This window comes from Heloderma suspectum, chromosome 2 (assembly GCF_057233095.1).
Source record: "Heloderma suspectum isolate Gila_16-S chromosome 2, 16-S_ref, whole genome shotgun sequence".
Classification (NCBI taxonomy): Eukaryota; Metazoa; Chordata; class Lepidosauria; order Squamata; family Helodermatidae; genus Heloderma; species Heloderma suspectum.
The window spans coordinates 4,328,849-4,348,951 of record NC_139459.1 but is presented as its reverse complement, the minus strand read 5'-3'; the positions used below and the strand labels follow the sequence as shown (position 1 = coordinate 4,348,951).

The 20,103-nt window shown below is 46.9% G+C and overlaps 1 protein-coding gene and 1 long non-coding RNA gene across 2 annotated transcripts; one reads left to right on the top strand and one right to left on the bottom strand.

Annotated features, from left to right (window-relative positions):
* Positions 1-2,865: 2,865 nt before the first annotated feature.
* On the bottom strand, positions 2,866-9,882 carry DCTN3 (dynactin subunit 3). The gene is made up of 7 exons (XM_084832784.1): positions 9,754-9,882; positions 7,874-7,958; positions 6,599-6,685; positions 6,176-6,259; positions 5,336-5,394; positions 3,529-3,588; positions 2,866-3,312 (listed from the first exon to the last, which is right to left on the bottom strand). The coding sequence occupies exons 1-7, from the start codon at positions 9,862-9,864 to the stop codon at positions 3,223-3,225; spliced, it is 576 nt and encodes a 191-aa protein (XP_084688910.1). The 5' UTR covers positions 9,865-9,882; the 3' UTR covers positions 2,866-3,222.
* A 314-nt stretch (positions 9,883-10,196) lies between these two features.
* On the top strand, positions 10,197-17,809 carry LOC146351878 (uncharacterized). The gene is made up of 3 exons (XR_014787476.1): positions 10,197-10,461; positions 12,046-12,124; positions 17,679-17,809. It is a non-coding gene; the product is annotated as an uncharacterized LOC146351878 (long non-coding RNA).
* The last annotated feature ends 2,294 nt before the right edge of the window (positions 17,810-20,103 follow it).

Sequence of the window (20,103 nt, the reverse complement as noted above, 5' to 3'; positions counted from 1 at the left end):
AGCAACTCAATCCATCCCAAAGAAAAAGAAATGCAAGAAAGCAAAGTGGCTGTCTGATGAGGCTTTACAAGTAGCTGAGAAAAGAAGGGAAGTGAAAAGCAAGGGAGAAAGGGGAGATATATCCAACTGAATGCAGATTTCCAGAGAATAGCAAGGAGAGACAAGAAGGCCTTCTTAAATGAACAATGCCAAGAAATCGAGGAAAACAATAGAATGGGAAAGACTAGAGATCTTTTCAAGAAAATCGGAGATCTCAAGGGAACATTTTGTGCAAAGACAGGCATGATAAAGGACAAAGAAGGCAGGGACCTAACAGAAGCAGATGAGATTAAGAAGAGGTGGAAAGAATACACAGAAGAACTATACAGGAAAGATCTTAATGTCCCTGATAGCCATGATAGTGTGGTCACTGAACTTGAGCCGGACATCCTAGAGAGTGAAGTCAAGTGGGCTTGGGCCTTAGGAAGCATTAGTAACAACAAAGCTAGCGGAGATGACAGTATTCCAGCTGAGCTATTTAAAATCCTAAAAGATGATGCTGTTAAAGTGCTGCACTCAATATGCCAACAAATTTGGAACACTCAACAGTGGCCACAAGACTGGAAAAGGTCAGTTTACATTCCAATTCCAAAGAAGGGCAATGCCAAAGAGTGCTCAAACTACTGTACAATTGTGCTCATTTCACATGCCAGCAAGGTTATGCTCAAAATCCTACAAGCTAGGCTTCAGCAGTATGTGAACCGAGAACTACCAGAAGTACAAGCTGGGTTTCGAAGAGGCAGAGGAACTAGAGACCAAATCACCAACATTCGCTGGATCATGGAGAAAGCAAGAGAATTCCAGAAAAACGTCTATTTCTGCTTCATTGACTACGCAAAAGCCTTTGATTGTGTGGATCACAACAAACTGTGGCAAATTCTTAAAGAGATGGGAGTACCAGACCACCTTACCTGTCTCCTGAAAAACCTGTACAAGGGTCAAGAAGCAAGAGTAAGAACCGGACATGGAACAACCGATTGGTTCAAAATTGGGAAAGGAGTACAAGGCTGCATATTGTCGCCCTTATTTAATTTATATGCAGAGTACATCATGAGAAATGCCGGGTTGGATGAATCACAAGTCGGAATTAAGATTGCCGGGAGAATTATCAACCTCAGATACGCAGACGATGCCACCCTAATGGCAGAAAGCGAAGAGGATCTAGAGAGCCTCTTGTTGAGGCTGAAAGTGGAGAGTGCAAAAGCTGGTTTGAAACTCAACATTAAAAAAACTAAGATCATGGCATCTGGCCCCATCACTTCCTGGCATATAGAAGGGGAAGAAACGGAAGCAGTGATAGATTGTATTTTCTTGGGCTCCAAGATCACCGCAGACGGTGACTGTAGCCATGAAATTAAAAGACGCTTGCTCCTTGGGAGGAAAGCTATGGCAAACCTAGACAGCATAGTAAGAAGCAGAGACATCACCTTGCCGACAAAGGTCCGCATAATCAAAGCTATGGTTTTCCCAGTAGTAACGTATGGCTGTGAAAGCTGGACTATAAGGAAGGCTGAGCGCCGAAGAATTGATGCTTTCGAACTGTGGTGCTGGAGAAGACTCTTACGAGTGCCCTGGACTGCAAGGAGGTCAAATCAGTCAATCCTAAAGGAAATCAACCCTGAGTGCTCATTGGAAGGACAGATACTGAAGCTGAAATATTTTGGCCACCTAATGCGAAGAGAAAACTCTCTGGAAAAGACCCTGATGCTGGGAAAGACAGAAGGCAAAAGGAGAAGGGGACGACAGAGGATGAGATGGCTAGATAGCATCACTGATGCAATGAATATGAACTTGAGCACACTCCGGGAGAGAGCAGAGGATGGGAAGGCCTGGCATAGCATGGTCCATGGGGTCACAAAGATCCGGACACGACTTAACAACTGAACAACAAAACCTGAAAACAAGGGCTGGCAAGTTTCGTGAAAGATGCCGATGTTGGGCACTCCCACCACCAACACCCATGAGCCTACCCTGGTCATGCGGGCTTCGTCTTGGGGTGCTCCTGGCTCTTGCTATGCATAGGAATCCAGGTCACAGCAGCGGCCAGGAGCATCTTTGATCAACTCCACCTTGCAATAAGGCTGTGGACTCTGAGATCAGAGGACCAACATTCAGGCCTTCATAGTCTTGAGGGAAGACTATTGAAATGCCCCGTGTGTGGCAGGGAACGTGCAACTTCTGGCCCTCCAGATGGTTTGGCTTACCATTCCCATTGGCCAATGCTGGGGGATAATAGTGGTTGTGTGCCCCCGGATGTTTTGGCTTACGTTGCCCACCCAGGTATATGGAGATGTTTTTGATAATTGTTCAAAAGCTGCAACTAGTGCATGGCACAGGGACTGATTTTGTGAAAGAACTGGCCACCAGGAATGCATTACATCACTGTTCCAGCATTTGTGCTCCTCCATAGCATCATCTGGGCCCTAGGTGAACTAGGTCAAACCTAGCTGAAGCCTGTTCTCTCTTCACAATCTACTGAGAGCAGCCTCTTAAGCTTTCAATGCACATATCATGTTCTCACACAGAGACTCATCCTCGGTGGCTCCCTCTTATTGGTGGAATTTTCCCTCCTGACAGTTAACAGATGTCCCAATGATTGTTTTTTGAGTGCAGTGGACAATATTTTCATAAATAAGGATGAAGTGTTGTAGGATGGAGATCTAACATAGTGCTGTTTTTACTGTTTAGCATATATGCTCAGTGTATGCTTTAATATTATTACCACCTGCCCTACACCTTCAGGAGAGTGGATGATAATTCTTACAAGTTGTGTATGAGATACAACTGCAGTTCCCTATACGGAGTAGACGTCAGCCACAGCAGCACTAGGGGTCATTTGGATTTTATTGTGGTCCACAGTAACAGTAACTAGTCTGACAAGCCACGCATTCCCACTGGTTGAATGAGGAACCAAAATAAATTAATAGAGGAACTGTTAAGCTGGGGAGAAAAGCAATGTACAGATTATTCACCACACTCTTAAGGTCTGGGAAGGACAAAATGCAGCTTGGAGGATGACACCCACGGTATCTCTGCCAGTGGAAGCCCGGAGTACTACCAAGTCCCAGCAGCTCCTGTTGAGCTAAGTTCAGTCCAGGAAAGCTGCTGCTACCTTAATGGGAAATGTTAGATAAGAGTGCAAGATAGCCACGGGTCCCAGGATGCCTAGCTCCAGCTCTGCCCTCACTCAGGCACAGGCTTCACTTGCTTTGCTGCTTCCAGCTGGGTCAGCATTTCATCCCATTGGACAAATTGTTTAGAAAGGAGAAGAGTCTGGAGAAATCTGTTAAGGAGAAAAGAAGTTGGAAAGCTTGACAAACACAACAGCAAAAAGCAAAAGCAGAAGAGAGGATGCCAAAAAGATTACAGCAGCCAGAGGAAAGCTGTGGTGATAGAACAGGGGCAGCTTTCACCCACTGAGCAGCAAGGAAAGGCAACCCCCTGTGGGCTGATGCACTCCAGCCAATGGAACTACGGTAAAAAGGATACCATTTTGTTGTAATCTTCTAGGAGCAACCGGACATTCTCAGTCACTGCTTCACACTGGTCCTGCAATATCAGAAGAGTTCTCTCAAACATGTTCTCCTGACATTTCCCCATCTTGCCCAATTAGCATTTCAGTGCTAAAACAGAACTTTGCAAGTACTGCTTCTCACAGGAGAGCTACCATGTTGCAGAGTATTGTGCAACATTCTCCTTTAGACTGCAACTTTTCTTGACCCACTGTTCAATCTAGCACGTGCAAGGATCAACAGAGTTGGGGACTTGGGTTTTTTCACCCTCTGTGCTGTACCAGCACATCACAGTCCTGAAAAAAAACACCCCTGGGTAGCATTACTGGAAAGAGAACCTGGAAAGAGCAGAGCACTACACCTGTTCTGCACAGTAGGCAGAGTCCAGGACATGTGGGGGACCAGTCCAGGTGAGAAGCTCTGCTCTCTTTGAACACTACTGTTCTGTGTTACTCAGTCCTAGTGCTCAGTACCACACTTCCAAGACACAGGGGATATTCCCTTGTGGGTCTTGCTAAGCTAGGGTTGGGGACTCTTTTAAGGTGGGGGGCTGAACTGCCCCCCACCAGGGCCTCTGTGGGCTGGATGATGTTAAGTGGGCATGCCGCAGCCATCAAAAGATATTCCATGCCTCTCTCAACCCAGAGAGAGAGAGACTTGGCCAAGCCCAGCCCCTGAAGGAATCCAAGGAGACTCTACAAGTTGGATGGAGAACCTCTACCTACTGCAAGTTACTCATCCCTGAGCTAGGCAACAGCAGCAACAACACATCTGGGGAGAGAACTTTCTTTACAGCACTGTCTTCCTCTGACAGCCATATGCCATGGGTACCATCTTCCCAATGAAGCCTACGAGACAGAGAGGTGTTCCATGTCTCCCTCAACACATCCCTGTGCTAGGCAACAGCAGCAAGAAGACATCTGGGGAGAGGAGGGTGTTGTTGTTTTTTTACAGCCAGGAGTCATGGGTACAATCTTCCCAATGAAGCCAACGAGACTCAAAGGCCAAGTTCGGATGTCATACTAAACCATAGTTTAGTGTGACGAGAACAAGCCACAATGAGTCTTGGGCTTGTGTACTTGGCACTCCTCCTCTAGTATGAATGCTAGGAGTTGGGAAGGTTTCCCTTTTGTTTTTGTTTAATCACAGCTTGTCAGGTCCGAAGTGACAAACTGGTTAATGTGGTTCAAACATGATTTGAAGTTGGCTTGTTAACATTAACCACAGTTTATCACTTCGGATGACACCACAGACCATTGTTAACCAAGAATGGAACTGGAAGTTTACAAATTCCTCTTTCCAGCTGTGACAGGGAACAGAGGAGAAACTTGAGTTAAAAAATTAGGAAATGTTTTAAGATATTTAATTTTACTATGAAAAATTAATTGCTTTGAGAATGTTTTGTTGAAAGACAGTGTATAAATATTCTAAAGAAATGAACAGTTGCAAACCTCAGAAAAGTGAAGGGAGAAAAATCCAGAGGCAAGCAGCATAGGCCCTTCTCCAGATAATTCACAATTGCCTTTGTTTGTGGATTGTGCTCCCAACATGTGCTCAGCATGCGATAACAGGATCATACTACTACTTTATCAATTACACCTAAGTTTATTCAATTTGTCTCTGAGACAGACACAGTCCAATGTAAGGAATATTTCCCTTTTTGGAATGGCAAACTCTATAGGATAGTTGTGCCTACAGCTGCCAAGTTTTTCAACTGAGATAGAGTGGGCGTGAAAAACAAAACCCAGCATAGATTCTTTGCTGTCCTCAAGGATCCAGCCTACCTGCTGCTGAATGTGGATCTGTGAAAGCCTCTGCAGTTTAGCAGCATGGTCAGGAGCAGCTGCAAGACACAGCAGAATGAAGATGAGGCTCTTGATTCTCAGGAATGATATGCAAGAATATCAGTTATACCATCTTTTAAACATGCTTTCATCTTGGATTTATTTAGACAATTAGAAGATTGGTCATAGGAAGGAAGGTGGCAAAGAGTGTCTGGGTTTGGACAATCATGGGGGGGGGAGACGCCATCATGGTCTCTCCCCCTGCCCCCTATTCATGTAATTACCTGCCCACGGTGCGGGTTGGCGCATCATGCAAACCCGGCATGCGCAGCTTTGTACTCATCCTACACTCCACGACGTGGAGTAGGGGTTGTAGGGTGGGTACGAAATTACCCCCACCACGTGCTGGGTTTGCACAACAAGCCAACCCACATTGGAGTGCAGGTAATTATGTAAACAACTGGCCCATGTGCAGCACACACAGGACTGGGGGGAGAGGCCACGATGGCTTCTTTCCCCCCCGCAATCGTCTGAATAGCTCCAGTAGCACAGGATGTGCTTTTTTCTTCAGTTGGGAGCAACTTCACTGGACTAGGCTTACATTCTTTTAAAAAGATAAATAACCTGGGCTCAGTACAGGTCACATCCTACAAAACAAAAAAATGGCATGCTTTCATTATGAAAATTTTAATGTTCAGGCATGCATGTAAAAATGAGACCTAATATGAACTGGAATCAAAGCAACTGCAGTACTTGGAAAACGTGCAACAGATATGGATCTTAGCTTCTGGTACAAGCAGAAAATCTGGTACCTGGGGCAAGGGACTAAGAGACACTCACCTTTGACATGTGCACTGTCCAAGTATGGTTGCAGGCTGTTCACCTGCTCCAGAAGTGCTGCTTGAGCCATGATCGACTGCTCTTCTGATGGAGAGGACACAGCAACAAACATCGGAGTAGTTACCTTTGTCATGAAATGGCAACAAACCACATATCCTATGCCCACATCGTAGATGAACGATCAGGTGATAACTAAATATAAGAATGCTTTTCAGTGCAATCCTATGCATGTATGGGGCTTACTCCAGGGCAAGTGAAAGAACTAGAGGATACAGATGAAAATAACTAGAACTACGGCATTCAGACTACAAGTGTTCTTTTTAATTATGCACAGCAAGAAAAAATAAAGCAGAACCCCATAGTATAACGCTCCTTAAAAATAAACACCTAAGTTTTAAAAAACAAAACCATTTCATGAATTACCTGCCAAGATGAACTGCAACTTCATGGCATCTGGAATAGCCATTCGATCAATGTACTGAGGATCCAAATATTTCAAGATATCTTCGACTTGGATCAGAAATTGCAAATAATGAGAGACAATTGGAACATGGTAACAATAGGAAAAGACTAATTTATGCAGAATTTCTGCCAACATACAGCAAGTTATGAGCTCCCATGATTCTCAATGCATTTTCCTTAAGCAGGCTATGACTTGGTCCACATGTCATTGTGACAATTCCTGGGTTGCATAACCCAGGAATTGTGGGGATGAGCACAGTGCATGAGCGGCATGCTTGCTGTTCCTGCTTTCAACTAATATAATTAATGCAATATCTTTATATACATAAATTACATTGAAAATGTATGATTAAAACTCAATAAAAATAATTTTTAAAAACCTCCGGGTTGTTTATGGGTTAAACAACCTGGAGTTAACCCAACAACAAACCATGGGCAACAGGAACATTTTTACTAAGTGCAGGGAAGAAATCATAGATGCGCGTCTGTTTGTTTAAAACATTTATATTCCGTCTTCATACAATTTAAAGCCTGGCAAGATATCTCACAATGGGGTGCGCTACTGAGAAGGCCCATTCCTCAGTCATCAGCCCCTTACCTCATCAGGTTGGTGAACCTAAAGGGTCTGACCTGATGATCTTAAAATGTACGCAGCACAGAAATGCAGTAAATAAATATTCTTTACTGTCTCTCCCCACCCCACCAGAACTTTTATTTAAGAGTGAAAGAAGTTTCCAGGATCCTCCAATAAGCCCTTTTCATTTTTTTTTTTACCCCACAAACCCTGAAGAAGGCTGCCACTGAAACAGCATGGATATAACCACAGCCTCATTCCAAGACTAAGAAAGATTCATGCTACTCACAGCAGCCTTAGAGGTAGAAGACAATGCATTATGTTCAAAAAATGACTTCCCTCCATCTCTCTCCCTTCCCTGACCACACTGCCCTTCTAAAACAGACTCTTCAGTCTGTTTTAGACTTCTGAAATATCCAGCAATCCTAAGTCCTCTTATTTCAGCTGCTCTTAACCCTACTACAAACTGGGGAACAAGGGTAGGAGGGTGCTATTGCACTCATGTCCTGCTTGTGGGTTTCCCATGGGCAACTGGTTGGCCACGGTGTGATCAGAATGCTGGACAAGATGGACCCATGGTCTGATCCAGCAAGGCAAGAGCCTTGTTCTAAACTGATGTTCTAAACTGGCAATTTGCTTTTGAAAAATGTAGAAATACTTACTTTTTTTGAAAAGAATCTTAACCCTCTCTCTTTTGCTTGCAATGTTCCCCAAAGCCACCTGGACTTTGACCAAGCCATCTGCTATCTAGAAGAGAAAAGATCCTGTTAACAACCAAGCAGATCAACTGTATACAGGATACTTTGAACTGTAACTCCACAATTAGTAATATGTGAAACATAAAGCAGAAAATTCAGATGTAAGCAGGTTTAGGCGCAACTGTACTTTTTCTGCTGGTTTGGAACACAGAACCATTTGTGCTCAACTACCTGCCAAGTTCTTTCTCCGGAGAGCCATTTTCACATGAAGCATGAAAGAGCAACCTGTGTGGGGACAAGTGCTTTGATTGAGGAGCTTATTGGTATGGGAATTTGGCTGGGTGTGGCTAAGGCAGGTAGGACCAAGGAAGGGGAAGAATTATCTTCATGTTTTTTTTAAAAAGTGGCTTTATGTTCAGTTTAAGATCGTGCTATTTATTTTTATGTGTATCCACCCCGCAGCTACTGCTAATGTTTCTTCTTTTCATTTCTGTAGATTTACCTTCTTGGTCTTTGTGTTCTGCTGGCTCACTATTTTTTATTTTATGAATTCCTTTTTATGTTTTTGTGCTTTCCCCTCAGATTGCTCTTCATTTGCAGAACTTGTTACTAGCTGATATTGGGCTGATTCTCCTCTTTTGTCTCATGACTCTTCAATTTAAGGCAGCAACCTTATGTGTGACTACCCAAGAGTAAACCCCACTGCTATTAGTGGGACCACTATTTCTGGGTAAACGTGCCCAGGAATGCGCTGTCAGGTCACCTATGACTGGGCTGCAATGGATTTAATTACAGCATCCTCCTTTCCTGCCTCCAGTTTTTCACTCATGGGGGTTTTATTCCCTCTCTGAGGATCATCAGCCCTGGTGCCTCCTATATAGCATCTACATAAGAACAGAAAAAGAGCCCTGCTGGATGAGACCAATGGTCCATCTTGTCCAGCAGCCTGTTCAAACAGTGGCCAACCAGCTGCCCATGGGAAACCCACAAGCAGGGCATGAGTGCAACGGCACCCTCCCACCCATGTTCGCCAGTAACTGGTGCACACAGGCTTACTGCTTTTGATACTGGAGGCAGCACAGAGGCATCAGGACTAGTAGCCGCTGATAGTCTTCTCCTCCATGGGTTTGTCTACCCCCTTTTGAAGCCATGCAAACTGGTGGCCATCACTACACCTGGTGGTAGCAAATTCCATGGTGTAACTCTGCACTGTGTGAAGAGCTCCTTCCTGCTGTCTGTCCTGAGTCGCCCACCGATCCGCTTCGTGAGATATTTATTTATTTATTGCATTTACGCCCCGCTTTTTTTCCTCTTGCAAGGCACCCAAGGCGGCTTACATTATCCTCCTCCTCTCCATTTTATCCTCACAACGACAACCCTGTGAGGTGGGTTGGGCTGAGAGTGTGTGCCTGGCCCAAAGTCACCCAGTGAGCTTCCATGGCCGAGCGGGGCCTAGAACCCGGATCTCCCGGCTCCCAGTCCAACACTCTCGCCACTACGCCACACCGGCTCTCAAGGATACGGCCCCTTGAGATCTAGTACTGTGAGAGGGGGAGGAAACCGTCTCCCCCTCCCCCGCCCCAGGCCTGACGCCGCGCACCTCCGCCGTGCCTCCCCTCGCCCGCCTGTTCCCCGAGGCCAACGATCCCAGCGCCTGGCGCAAGAGCGGGGCGCCGGCGGCCCCCCAGATCTTGGCGGCTCCCAGCTCCGCTCAGCCAGCACGGCCAACGGCCGGGATGACGCGAGTCGCAGTCCAACGGCCTCCGCAGGGCCGCAAGGGCCCCGCCTCCCCAGAGAGCTGTGGTGCCGCTGCGGAGGAGGGGAGCGGGCCCGGAAGCCGTTACCTTCCGGGGACCGCCAGCGGCGCCGGCCCCCGCGGGCGCCCCGAAGACGCGCTCCTCCAAGGCATCGAGCCGGCCCTGCAGCCGCTGCACCTCCGCCGCCGCCGCCGCCATCTTGGCCGCACTCGAGCCGCCGGAAGCCCGCCAGGAGGGGAACCAATCGGAGACGACTTGGCCGGAAATAGGTGAACGAGAGGGGCGGGGCGGAGGAACAGAGGGTCCGACCATTGAAATCCGGAGCGGAGCCGCTCTGTCCCGGCAGCATCTCTAGGATGGAAGCCCCTCTATGTTTCGACTTTGCAAGCGGCAGCGGGAACTCCCTGTTCAATCGTAGACCGGAAGTGCCGGTAAAGGGCTGCGACGCCGGCACAATCCATGGAGACCTGCGGCGCTCTAGCCGTTCGAATTTCTATGCTGACTCCTTGCGAGGAAAGCCCGAAACTCCCGCCCCTAGAAACCGGAAGCGTCTTTCTTTGGCTCCGGCGTTGCCACGGGGGACCCGGCGTGGCCTCGGGGGCGCCGCGGTGACTCCTGGGTCACGACTCGCGGTGGCTGTGCGCGCTTCCGGGGGCCGCAGGACCCTTCCTCGGGCAGCGGTGTGGGAGGAAGCCGGAGGCGGGCATCCAGCGCCCGCTTGGGGGCCCTGGTGCTGGATCCGCCCGCAGTCGAAGCCTCCGCTTCCCGCGCGGTCCGGTGTGTGTCTACTCAGAAGTAGGTCCCGTTGAGTTCGATGGGGATGACTTCCATTTCCCAGGCAAATAGGGCTGCAGCATTCAGGTTGCGCTGATGATGCGGGAAATGGCTTGGTGCTGACTGGCCCTCAGCACCGGGCTTACTCGACGCCCCGACAGCGACACTTCTTAGCATTTCTGTCGTGCTTTGTTGTCGCTGTTCAGTCGTGTCCGACTCTTCGCGACCCCACGGACCACAGCGCGCCAGGCCTCCCTGTCCTGCGCTCTCTCCCGGAGACTGCTCAAGTCCATATTCATCGCATCGGCGATGCTATCCAGCCATCTCCTCTGCCGTCCCCTTCTCCTTTTGCCTTCAGTCTTTCCCAGCATCAGGGTCTTTTCCGGGGAGTTTTCTCTTCGCATTAGGTGGCCAAAATATTTCAGCTTCAGCTTCAGTATCTGTCCTTCCAAGGAGCACTCAGGGTTGATTTCCTTTAGGACTGTCTAATTTGACCTCCTTGCAGTCCAGGGGACTCGTAAGAGTCTTCTCCAGCACCACAGTTCGAAAGCATCGATTCTTCGGCGCTCAGCCTTCCTTATAGTCCAGCTCTCACAGCCATACATTACTACTGGGAAAACCATAGCTTTGATTAGATGGACCTTTGTCGGTAAGGTGATGTCTCTGCTTCTTACTATGCTGTCTAGGTTTGCCATAGCTTTCCTCCCAAGGAGCAAGCGTCTTTTACTTTCATGGCTACAGTCACCATCTGCGGTGATCTTGGAGCCCAAGAAAGTAAAATCTGTCACTGCTTCCATTTCTTCCCCTTCTATATGCCAGGAAGTGATGGGGCCAGATGCCATGATCTTGGTTTTTTTAATGTTGAGTTTCAAACCAGCTTTTGCACTCACCCTGTAGGGTAGGTCAGTGTCGCATTTCCCACATTACAGTGGAGTGGGGGGAGAGGGGTGGGGCAAAGGATGAGGGTGGGGGAGAGAGGGTTGCCTGGGGCTACCAAGTGAATTTGACAGGCAGCGAGGAGAGGTGTGAACCAGGACTTCCTGATGTGTAGCTCAGACTGTGCTTACCTAGGAGTAGCTTTATTGAACATAGTGGGACTTACTTCTGAGCAGGAACATGCACAGGAACAAGCAGTCACTCTCTTACACAGTATCCTACACCAGCTTTCATCAGTTGCTCCCTTCACCGAATATTTTTTGCTTTGTTTAACATCCTGTCTGAGGAAGAATTCTGTGAAACTCGAAAGCTCACACAGCCCATTGTGAGTCATGGTTGGTTGTAAGAACTGTATCCCTCCCCCCCCAGCTTGGATTCTGTCCCCCCTCCCATCCCCATTAATGAATCAACATTTTGCAGCGGGGCGCATGCTTAATCTCACTTGTTTTGCTTCTTCACTATGATGAGAAAATTCTCATAGCAGCATTTCACACAGTGAGGTTCTGAGTTTTTATAACATAAATGTTCTTATAATACATGTTAATTTTTGTACAAGGCCTGTCACTTTGGACCATTTATTTCACTTGCTCTTTATTTCATGTCTATTCATGTAAGTAAAATATGGTGAGTTCACAGATTTCTCTGGTTCTCTTCTCACAACCCTTTTAGTGCACTGTGGCTGTGGGAAATGCCTTGTCTGTGGCTGTGTCTAATCACTTCAGCCTGGGAGAAGCCAGTCACATGCATGGTAATGTACAATATTCTGCTTTGAGCACATCATTGAAAACATTGGCTTTTGAGTGGTTGCCATGGGAGGCTGAAAGCTAAATCCTGCACATGGTGATGAATACACATGACCAGCCATACGTGTGTCTTGGACTGAAGCAGCTAGAAACTGCCATAGCTTAGGCTTTCCCCATGCCCAGCCCCCACTCCAATTGCTGAAATAGTTATATGAGTCAGCCCACCTGCAGCAGCTTCTATGATCTATGACCCTTTGAAGCATACATGGGAATTGTTATTGACTGAAATCTGTAAGCTTCCAGATCATACATTATATGTTCACAAGAATTTACACAGCTGCACATTATAACATCTTTGGGCTGGTTCATATGTCACAGAGGAGCAGCGTAAGGGGCTGCTCTCCTTTTTCTTGCCTCATATATAAAGTGGGAAGTGGCAGCATCTCAGCAGCACTGACATCTGTGAGCGCCTGAGGTCATCTGGAGCTCACTGATCTCTTAACAGGGAAGAGTCACATCTCATACATTACAGTAGAAGTTAAGTCTAGGATGATATACAGTATGTATGGGCTAGGTAGACCAGTAAACTGACTCAGTGCAAGGCAGCTTCATAGCTTGCTAGATCACTACTTTTAGTGGAAAGGTGGAATATGAATTTAATATCAGTAAATACCTTTATGTGTTTGAACTGTCTCTCAGTTGGTTCCTAGATTCCTAGAATCTGAATGCTTCTACTGGATCCTGCTCACAGAACTGGTTCTGTAAGGATTAGTTGTGTAACCATTTCCAACATATACTTGGGAGTATTGTTTTCATAAGAGAGCACCCCAAAGTAAATCTGTGAGAGGAAAATGTAATAACCATCACTACATTTCTCTCTCTCCCTCTCTCTCTCTTAAACCATGGCTAGTGCTGATGGTTATTGTAGTCCAACAACATCTGGGGGGCTTAAGTTGGGAAAAGCTGCTTTAGAGTGTTAGAACTTAAATCATGGAGTGTTACACAGATACTTTAAAATGAGAACTCACTCCATTCCTTCTCTTATGCAGTGAGTCTGGTTTCCTTCCTCTCACTTTGCAATGTTTTCAGTGCTTTTATGTAATCAGCGAATCAAACTCTGTTGGAGTCATCTATCTTGCACCTCCTCACCCCCACCCCATGTTTCACCCGTTTTCCTTCCAATCAGTATTATGGTTCAGTATTATTCTTCCTTGGTTCTGAAGGAAGCAAAAGCTGAGTGTAGTACCCTGGATTTTAGGAAAGCCAATTTTAATAAGCTCAGAACAATGATAAGTAAGATCCCGTGGTAAGCGACTCTAATAAGAAAAGGAGTCCAAGATGAGTGGGAGTTTTTAAAAAAAGAAATTCTAAAGGCACAATTACAAACAATTCCAACAAGAAAAATGGTGGAAGACAACAGAAGAAGCCAATGTGGCTTCACAAAAAGCTTAGGGATGACCTGAAAACAAAAAAGGACACATATAGGAAGTGGAAAGAAGGCCAAGTAACAAAGGAAGAGTACAGGCAGGTAGCACAGAATTGCAGGGATGGCGTCAGGAAGGCTAAAGCTGAGAATGAGCTGAGGTTAGCAAGGGAGGCTAAAAGCAACAAAAAAGCTTTCTTCAGCTACGTGCATAGTAAAAGGCAGAGGAAAGAAATGGTGGTTCAGCTATTAAATAAGGATGGCAAAATGATAACAGATGACAAAGAAAAGGCAGAGGTGCTCAATTCCTACTTTGGCTCAGTCTTCTCCCCAAAGAGGGTCTGTGACCTCCCTGGCAAAGGCGAAGTACAGGCTGAAGGGGCAAGATTGCAGCTTGAGATTGATAGGCATATGGTCAAGGAACACCTAATTCCTTTGAATGAGTTCAAATCTCCAGGGCCAGATGAACTGCATCCTAGAGTAGTAAAGGAACTGGCAGAACCACTGTGTATTATCTTTGAGCAATCATGGAGGACGGGTGAAGTGCCAGATGACTGGAGGAGGGCTAATGTTGTCCCTATCTTCAAAAAGGGTAAAAAGGATGAACCTGGGAACTGTTAGGACCCTGGCGGCCTCTTTCAGTCTACTGCAATAGCTAAGTCAAGACACAGACAAAAGGATTATTTTCAAGGCTTTAATCCTTTTACAACTTAATGACTCTTTCAGATGCTAATCACCAGTGACTAAGCAAGGAACAGCAGAGTAGCCTATGCTCCAGGTTAGTCCCTGTTTGAAGGAGAATCACGGGAAGACCCTGAATTTATGGGCTAGGGAGAGTTCCTCCCTCTTTCCCTTGGGTCCTTGGGACGAGACCGTTGCTTGCACGCCAGACGAGCGCTACGCCTCCTTTCCGTGCCCTCCAGCTGTCGTCGCTCCCGGCGTCGATCGTCCAGCAAGCCCCCCTCCCGCACTCTCTCACTGCCAGGGTCACTATCTATCTCAGGAATGCTAGCAGGAGGAATCTCTGCCAGCTGCTGTGCCTGTGAGAGATGAGCGCACTCCTCTCCCACGGATTGCTGTTCCTCCTCAGAATCAGAACTGCTCTGGGGTTCTATTGGCTCAGTTTCCACCCTGACAGGAACTACAGACCAATCAGTCTGACATCAATCCCTGGGAAAATTCTGGAGCAGATTATAAAGCAATCCATCTGTAAGCACCTTGAAAACAATGCAGCGATTACTGAAAGCTGCCATGGATTTGTCAAGAACAAATCCTGCCAGACGAATCTGATCTCATTTTTGGATCAGGTAACCTCCCTTGTGGACCGTGGGAATGCTGTGGACATAATATACCTCCACTTCAGCAAAGCTTTCGACAAAGTGCCCCATGATATCCTGATGAGCAAACTAGCTCAAAGTGGGCTAGACGAATCAACTATCAGGTGGATGCACAGTTGGCTACAGAATCGGACTCAAAGAGTGCTTATCAATGGGATCTTCTTAAATTGGGGAGAGGTAAGGAGCGGGGTACCGCAGGGCTCGGTCCTGGGCCCAGTGCTCTTCAACATTTTTATGAATGACTTGGAGGAGGAGGTACAGGGAATGCTGATCAAATTTGCAGATGACACAAAATTGGGTGGGATAGCTAATACCCTGGAAGACAGAAACGAAATTCAAAGTGATCGTGATAGGCTGGAGCGCTGAGCAGAAAACAACAGAATTAAATGTAACAGATAAATGCCCAGTTCTGCACCTAGGAAAAAGAAACCAAATGCACAGTTACAAGACGTGGGATACTTGGCTCAACAACACTACAAGCAAAAAGGGTCTTGGAATTGTTGTCGATCACAAGCTGAATAGGAGCCAACAATGCGATGTGGCTGCAAAAAAGGCAATAGCACTCATCAAGTACTTGAAAGGTTGTAACAAACAGGAAGGCCAAGATCTCTTCTCGATCATCCCAGAATGCAGGACATGGAATAATGGGCTCAAGTTACAGGACGCCAGATTCCAGCTGAACATCAGGAAAAACCTCACTGCTAGAGCAATACGACAATGGAACCAATTACCTGGGGAGGTGGTGGGCTCTCCCACACTGGAGGTGTTTAAGATGAAGCTGGACAGCCACCTGTCAGGGATGCTCTGACTTGGATTCCTGCACTAAGCAGGGGGTTGGACTTGATAGTCTTATAGGCCCCTTCCAACCCTACTATTCTATGATTGTATGTTTCTATGACATTTGCCTCACACGTGCAGAACTTGCCCCCATGGTAGATTTTGGGGAGAAAACTACATTTGAACAAACTGTGATGAGAGTGCTTTGACAGTGGCTCCACCACTCAAAGTTTGGACACTTTGAGCTTGCTTCTGTCTAGCGAGCATTGAGTTTCCACTGGTTGGGGATCCAGCCTGTCCCCGCCTCCACACCACTGTGAGACTGAGATGGTCTCCATGGGAAAATAATAAAAGGTGAGGAAAATGACCTGTACTGTGCTTCCTCTAAACATTACAGTATCTACGCTAGCACAATACAGTATCTTTAATAAGTACTTTAAAAAATCAATACAAATTTGCAGTCTTTATTTGTTTGCAAAGCATTTGAGCTTGACTTTGTGGTGGGAAGGAAATGCCGATATTGACTGAAAACATCCAGTAGTTACTTTCTCAAAAAGTAGGCACTGGCCCAGAAGTCCTGCACCATGGAACTAGCAGGCCTGTTGCCCAGTCGATGCCTGGAAGCTGGCTGTGATTACAAAGTTGAGAAGCAAAGTGAGGCAGAGGCACTCTGCACATGTCTCAAAGGCACTTTGTGAGTTCCAAGGCAAGGACCCGTGAGCCCTGGTTCATTTGAAGCTCTTTGAGGGATCTGAACGGAAGGGAGATGGGCTGAACTTTTCCCATATCAGGATTTCTACTGACCAGGAGCACCTCTATCTTGTCTGGATTAAGCATTGTTCACCCTGATCCAGTCCATTCCCGACTTCAGGCACTGGTTCAGAACCTCAACAGCCTCCCTGGGCCAAGCTGGAAAGGACAGCAAGAGTGAGCAAGCAAGCGAATTGGGTGTCATGAACATATTCTTTACACCACACTCCAAATCTCCGGATAGTCTCTAGGGATGATCATTGTAACTTGCATTCCCAGAGGCATCTGACTGGTTGCTGTTGAAAAAAGAATGCTGCTTTATTTATTTGCTATATCTGTATTTGCACCCTTTAAAAGTTATAACCAAAGTGCCTCATACAAATATTTAAAATAACTATTAAGAACATCACAGTTAAATTAAAACCAAAAGCAGAGCAGCGGAAAAAATGTGACACAGCCATCAGGTAGGATTAAAATTGCAAATCAGAAATGCAAGGTAAAAGCCTGCTGGAAGAACCATGTTTCGGTGGCACGTTTCAGATCAGAGAGAGTGGGCCTGGTGGATCAGGCCAGTCAAGCCATTTCCACAGTCTAGGTGCCACCACATGAAAGTCCTGATATTTTTGGCCTGGGTCTGATCCAGGAAGGCAATTAGATGGACGTTGAATCTGATCCGACAAGGTAATTCTAAACTTTGCTCCTCTGCATAGCTCCCACTCCTCCTTTTACTTGTTATTCCATTCCCTGACTCCTCCTGCCCCAGGGTGCAGAGTACAGAATGTTGTACTGAGTGCATAATGTTGAGTTCAAGATGGAGTTCCGGATCCCCCCTCTAGCACCTCCCAGTTTGTTGTACACACGTGGGCTCCACTTTGGCTCCACTTTGCATCCCAGGGAAGGCCTGTAGCTCAGTGGGGGAGCATATGCTTTGAATGCAGAAGGCCCCGGGGTGGGGCTGGGAAGGGCCCGTGCCTGAGACCCTGGAAGGCCATTGCTGCCAGCCAGTGTAGAGTGACAATGCTGAGCTAGGTGGACTAATGGTCTGTCTCTGTATAAGGGAGCTTCCTGTGTTGCTAAACAGGAGTTCTCTCTTCCATCTGATACAGAAGGTCAGAGAAAATGTGTCTCCTGATGTGTGGGGTCGGTGAACATGACCAGGTATGGCAAAAACTTTGCTAGCTCCCAAATAACTGTGCACACCAGTTACATGTCCAGTCATTTGGCACACTTCACCATCACTGAATATGAGTAATTTTTAATTTGTGCCCTCAGGAAGTCAGCTGAAGTCAGCAGCTCCTATCAATACCGGTCCACTTACAGCGCAAGGCGGTGTAATGAAAATCCGATCAGAGGACTGGCGGGAGTAAATAAGTATGCCATTAAAATGAGAAAATCAAACCCCCAGACAGGTCTTTTCTCTCCTCCATTGATTCCTTTTATTACGGAAGTATTGCAGCTAAATAACATTAGTGTGAACCATCTCGATAGTGTTTTCCGCAGATTGTGTGTCAATAACCCAATTGCAGGTAGTCTCCATGCATTTGGGGGCCACCCTGCTCGCCAAGCAGTTAAGGGGAAGGGTCGGTCCTTTATGGTGACCTCCCCTGCCATATTGAGGAGGGAGCAATAAGGGTGACCCATGGAAGCATCAAGAGCACGTTGCCTCTTGGCTGATTTTCTGCTAGGTATGTTTCCTACCCTCAGGAGCCCAGGAGCGAGTGCGACCCTTTTTGCAATCAGGCCAGAGAAGACAAAGCAAGCATGTCAGCAGGTGGTCAACACTTAGGAAGCCAGAGGGTGATTAAGCTGTTAAAGGTCAAGCAATTCCCTTCGGGACTGCTAAAGGTTGTTCAGGCAGTCGGGAAGGGGATATCGCCCGGGGGTTTTGCGCCACTCAGTCCAAGCGGTGCTGAAGGGTTAAGCATCCCTGTTTCTTGTCCACTGATTCTGCCCTGAAAATTTCCCCTCCCCAATTCCCATTATCTCATGCAACAGTAGAATTGGGAACTAGTATGCTGATATAATGACCCTGTTCGCACATAATGGCAACCCATGGCTTAATTAAGCCATGGGTTGTTGACTTAACCCATGATACGGCCACCAGATGATCGAAAACATTGTGGGTTGTTTTTCCAATTCATGTTCTCCCCCACCTCACTGGCCCATATCCCGGGAGCCTTTGCTACACCAAAGAACCACCTCTGTAGCCTGACAAAACAACCCACACACAGCCCACAATTCTGGGTTTGTACATAGCCCATGGCTTGAACAACCCACAGTTGACAACCCAACAACAAGCCATAGGTTCTCTTCAAGGGTTGTTTGTGGTTAACAACCCAATGTTAACCCATAGTCACAGATCTGGAAGAAATGACAACCCATGATTACTTAATGGCTTAATTAAGCCATGGGTTGTTGTTACATGTGAACAATAATATCTATTTTTGCCCTAAGTCCTATGGTGCTTCCAGATAGACGGCTCTTAGTGTAACCAGTCAAAAGATGTGGTGCAGCCATTCAGTCTTTCCTTCCTTTATGGATTTTTGGGGTAGTACATGGTAAGAAAAAAGGATGAAGCAGTGGGAAAACATGGGAGGTTTACAACGATTATGGTGATATTTGGTCTCTTCCTGCACCCCCCACCTGGAAAAATTCCACATTTGAGGCAAGGCAGTTGCACGATAAAAGCTTCATCTGCATCTGGAAGGGCCCTCTAGGAAACATCAAAGCAGAGATTGCTATTTTTCCAGATCCTTTAGAGATGATTCTTGGATTAGGCCTGTCACATGGAAGAGGCGGAATGCTCCTGTGGGAGCTGTAATGTGTGAGAGCAGCCTGCTGCGTGTGGACCCCCCTCCGCCCAGCAGGGAGAGTGTTCAGTGACTATCAGGAAGGGAGAAGCATCAAGGGTAAAGATTGGAGATGACTGGAGCCTTTCTAGGAGGGATGTCCTACCTTGCTGCAGCCATGGTCCCTAAACGTCCAGAAGTATTGGTCTAGAAAGGCTTGTCTAGGCGCCCAGTTAATCAGAAGACTGGGCTTGAAGTCACACAGAGCCTGAGAGTATAACCAGCTAAGCGCTTTAGAGCGTCTTCACAGTTAGTGAAAATCATGCAGCCTTACCGGGGCGTTGTCTTCCAGAGCCTTTGCGGCTGTAACCATTGGCAAAATACACGCACTCCCCCCAGCCCTTGCTTGTGCTGGTTCCCTCCCATATGTTTCATTGATACTGCCAGCAGATGGTGCTGTTTTATCGCATAATTTGGGTTTATTACTGCATTTTCGGTTACTTTTAAAATGGCGGATTATCCCTTGAAGACAACGCGAGAGGCACTGGAGGTTGATGACATCGTGAAAAGGACACCAGGGCCCACCTCCAGTCAAATACATGTTTACAAGGAAAGGGCCTCAGCGCAGTGCTAGAGTCCCAGCTATGCAGGCAGCCAGTGCCAGGTTCAACCCCTGGCATCTCCCAGTAGGGCTGGGAAAGTCTCTGCTCTGAGACCCTGGAGAGCTAGGGCCAGTCAGTGGTCTGACCCAGTATTGGGGAACTTCCATCTGACTGAATATGAAATAGGTGAAGTTGGAGTTCAGCTATTCCTGCACGTGCTACTTGTTGTTCTCATTGACTAGGCACTGCAGACAGGACTAGGTCCTTCCTTCCTACCTTCCTTCCCTGCTTTCCGGGGCCAGCTCA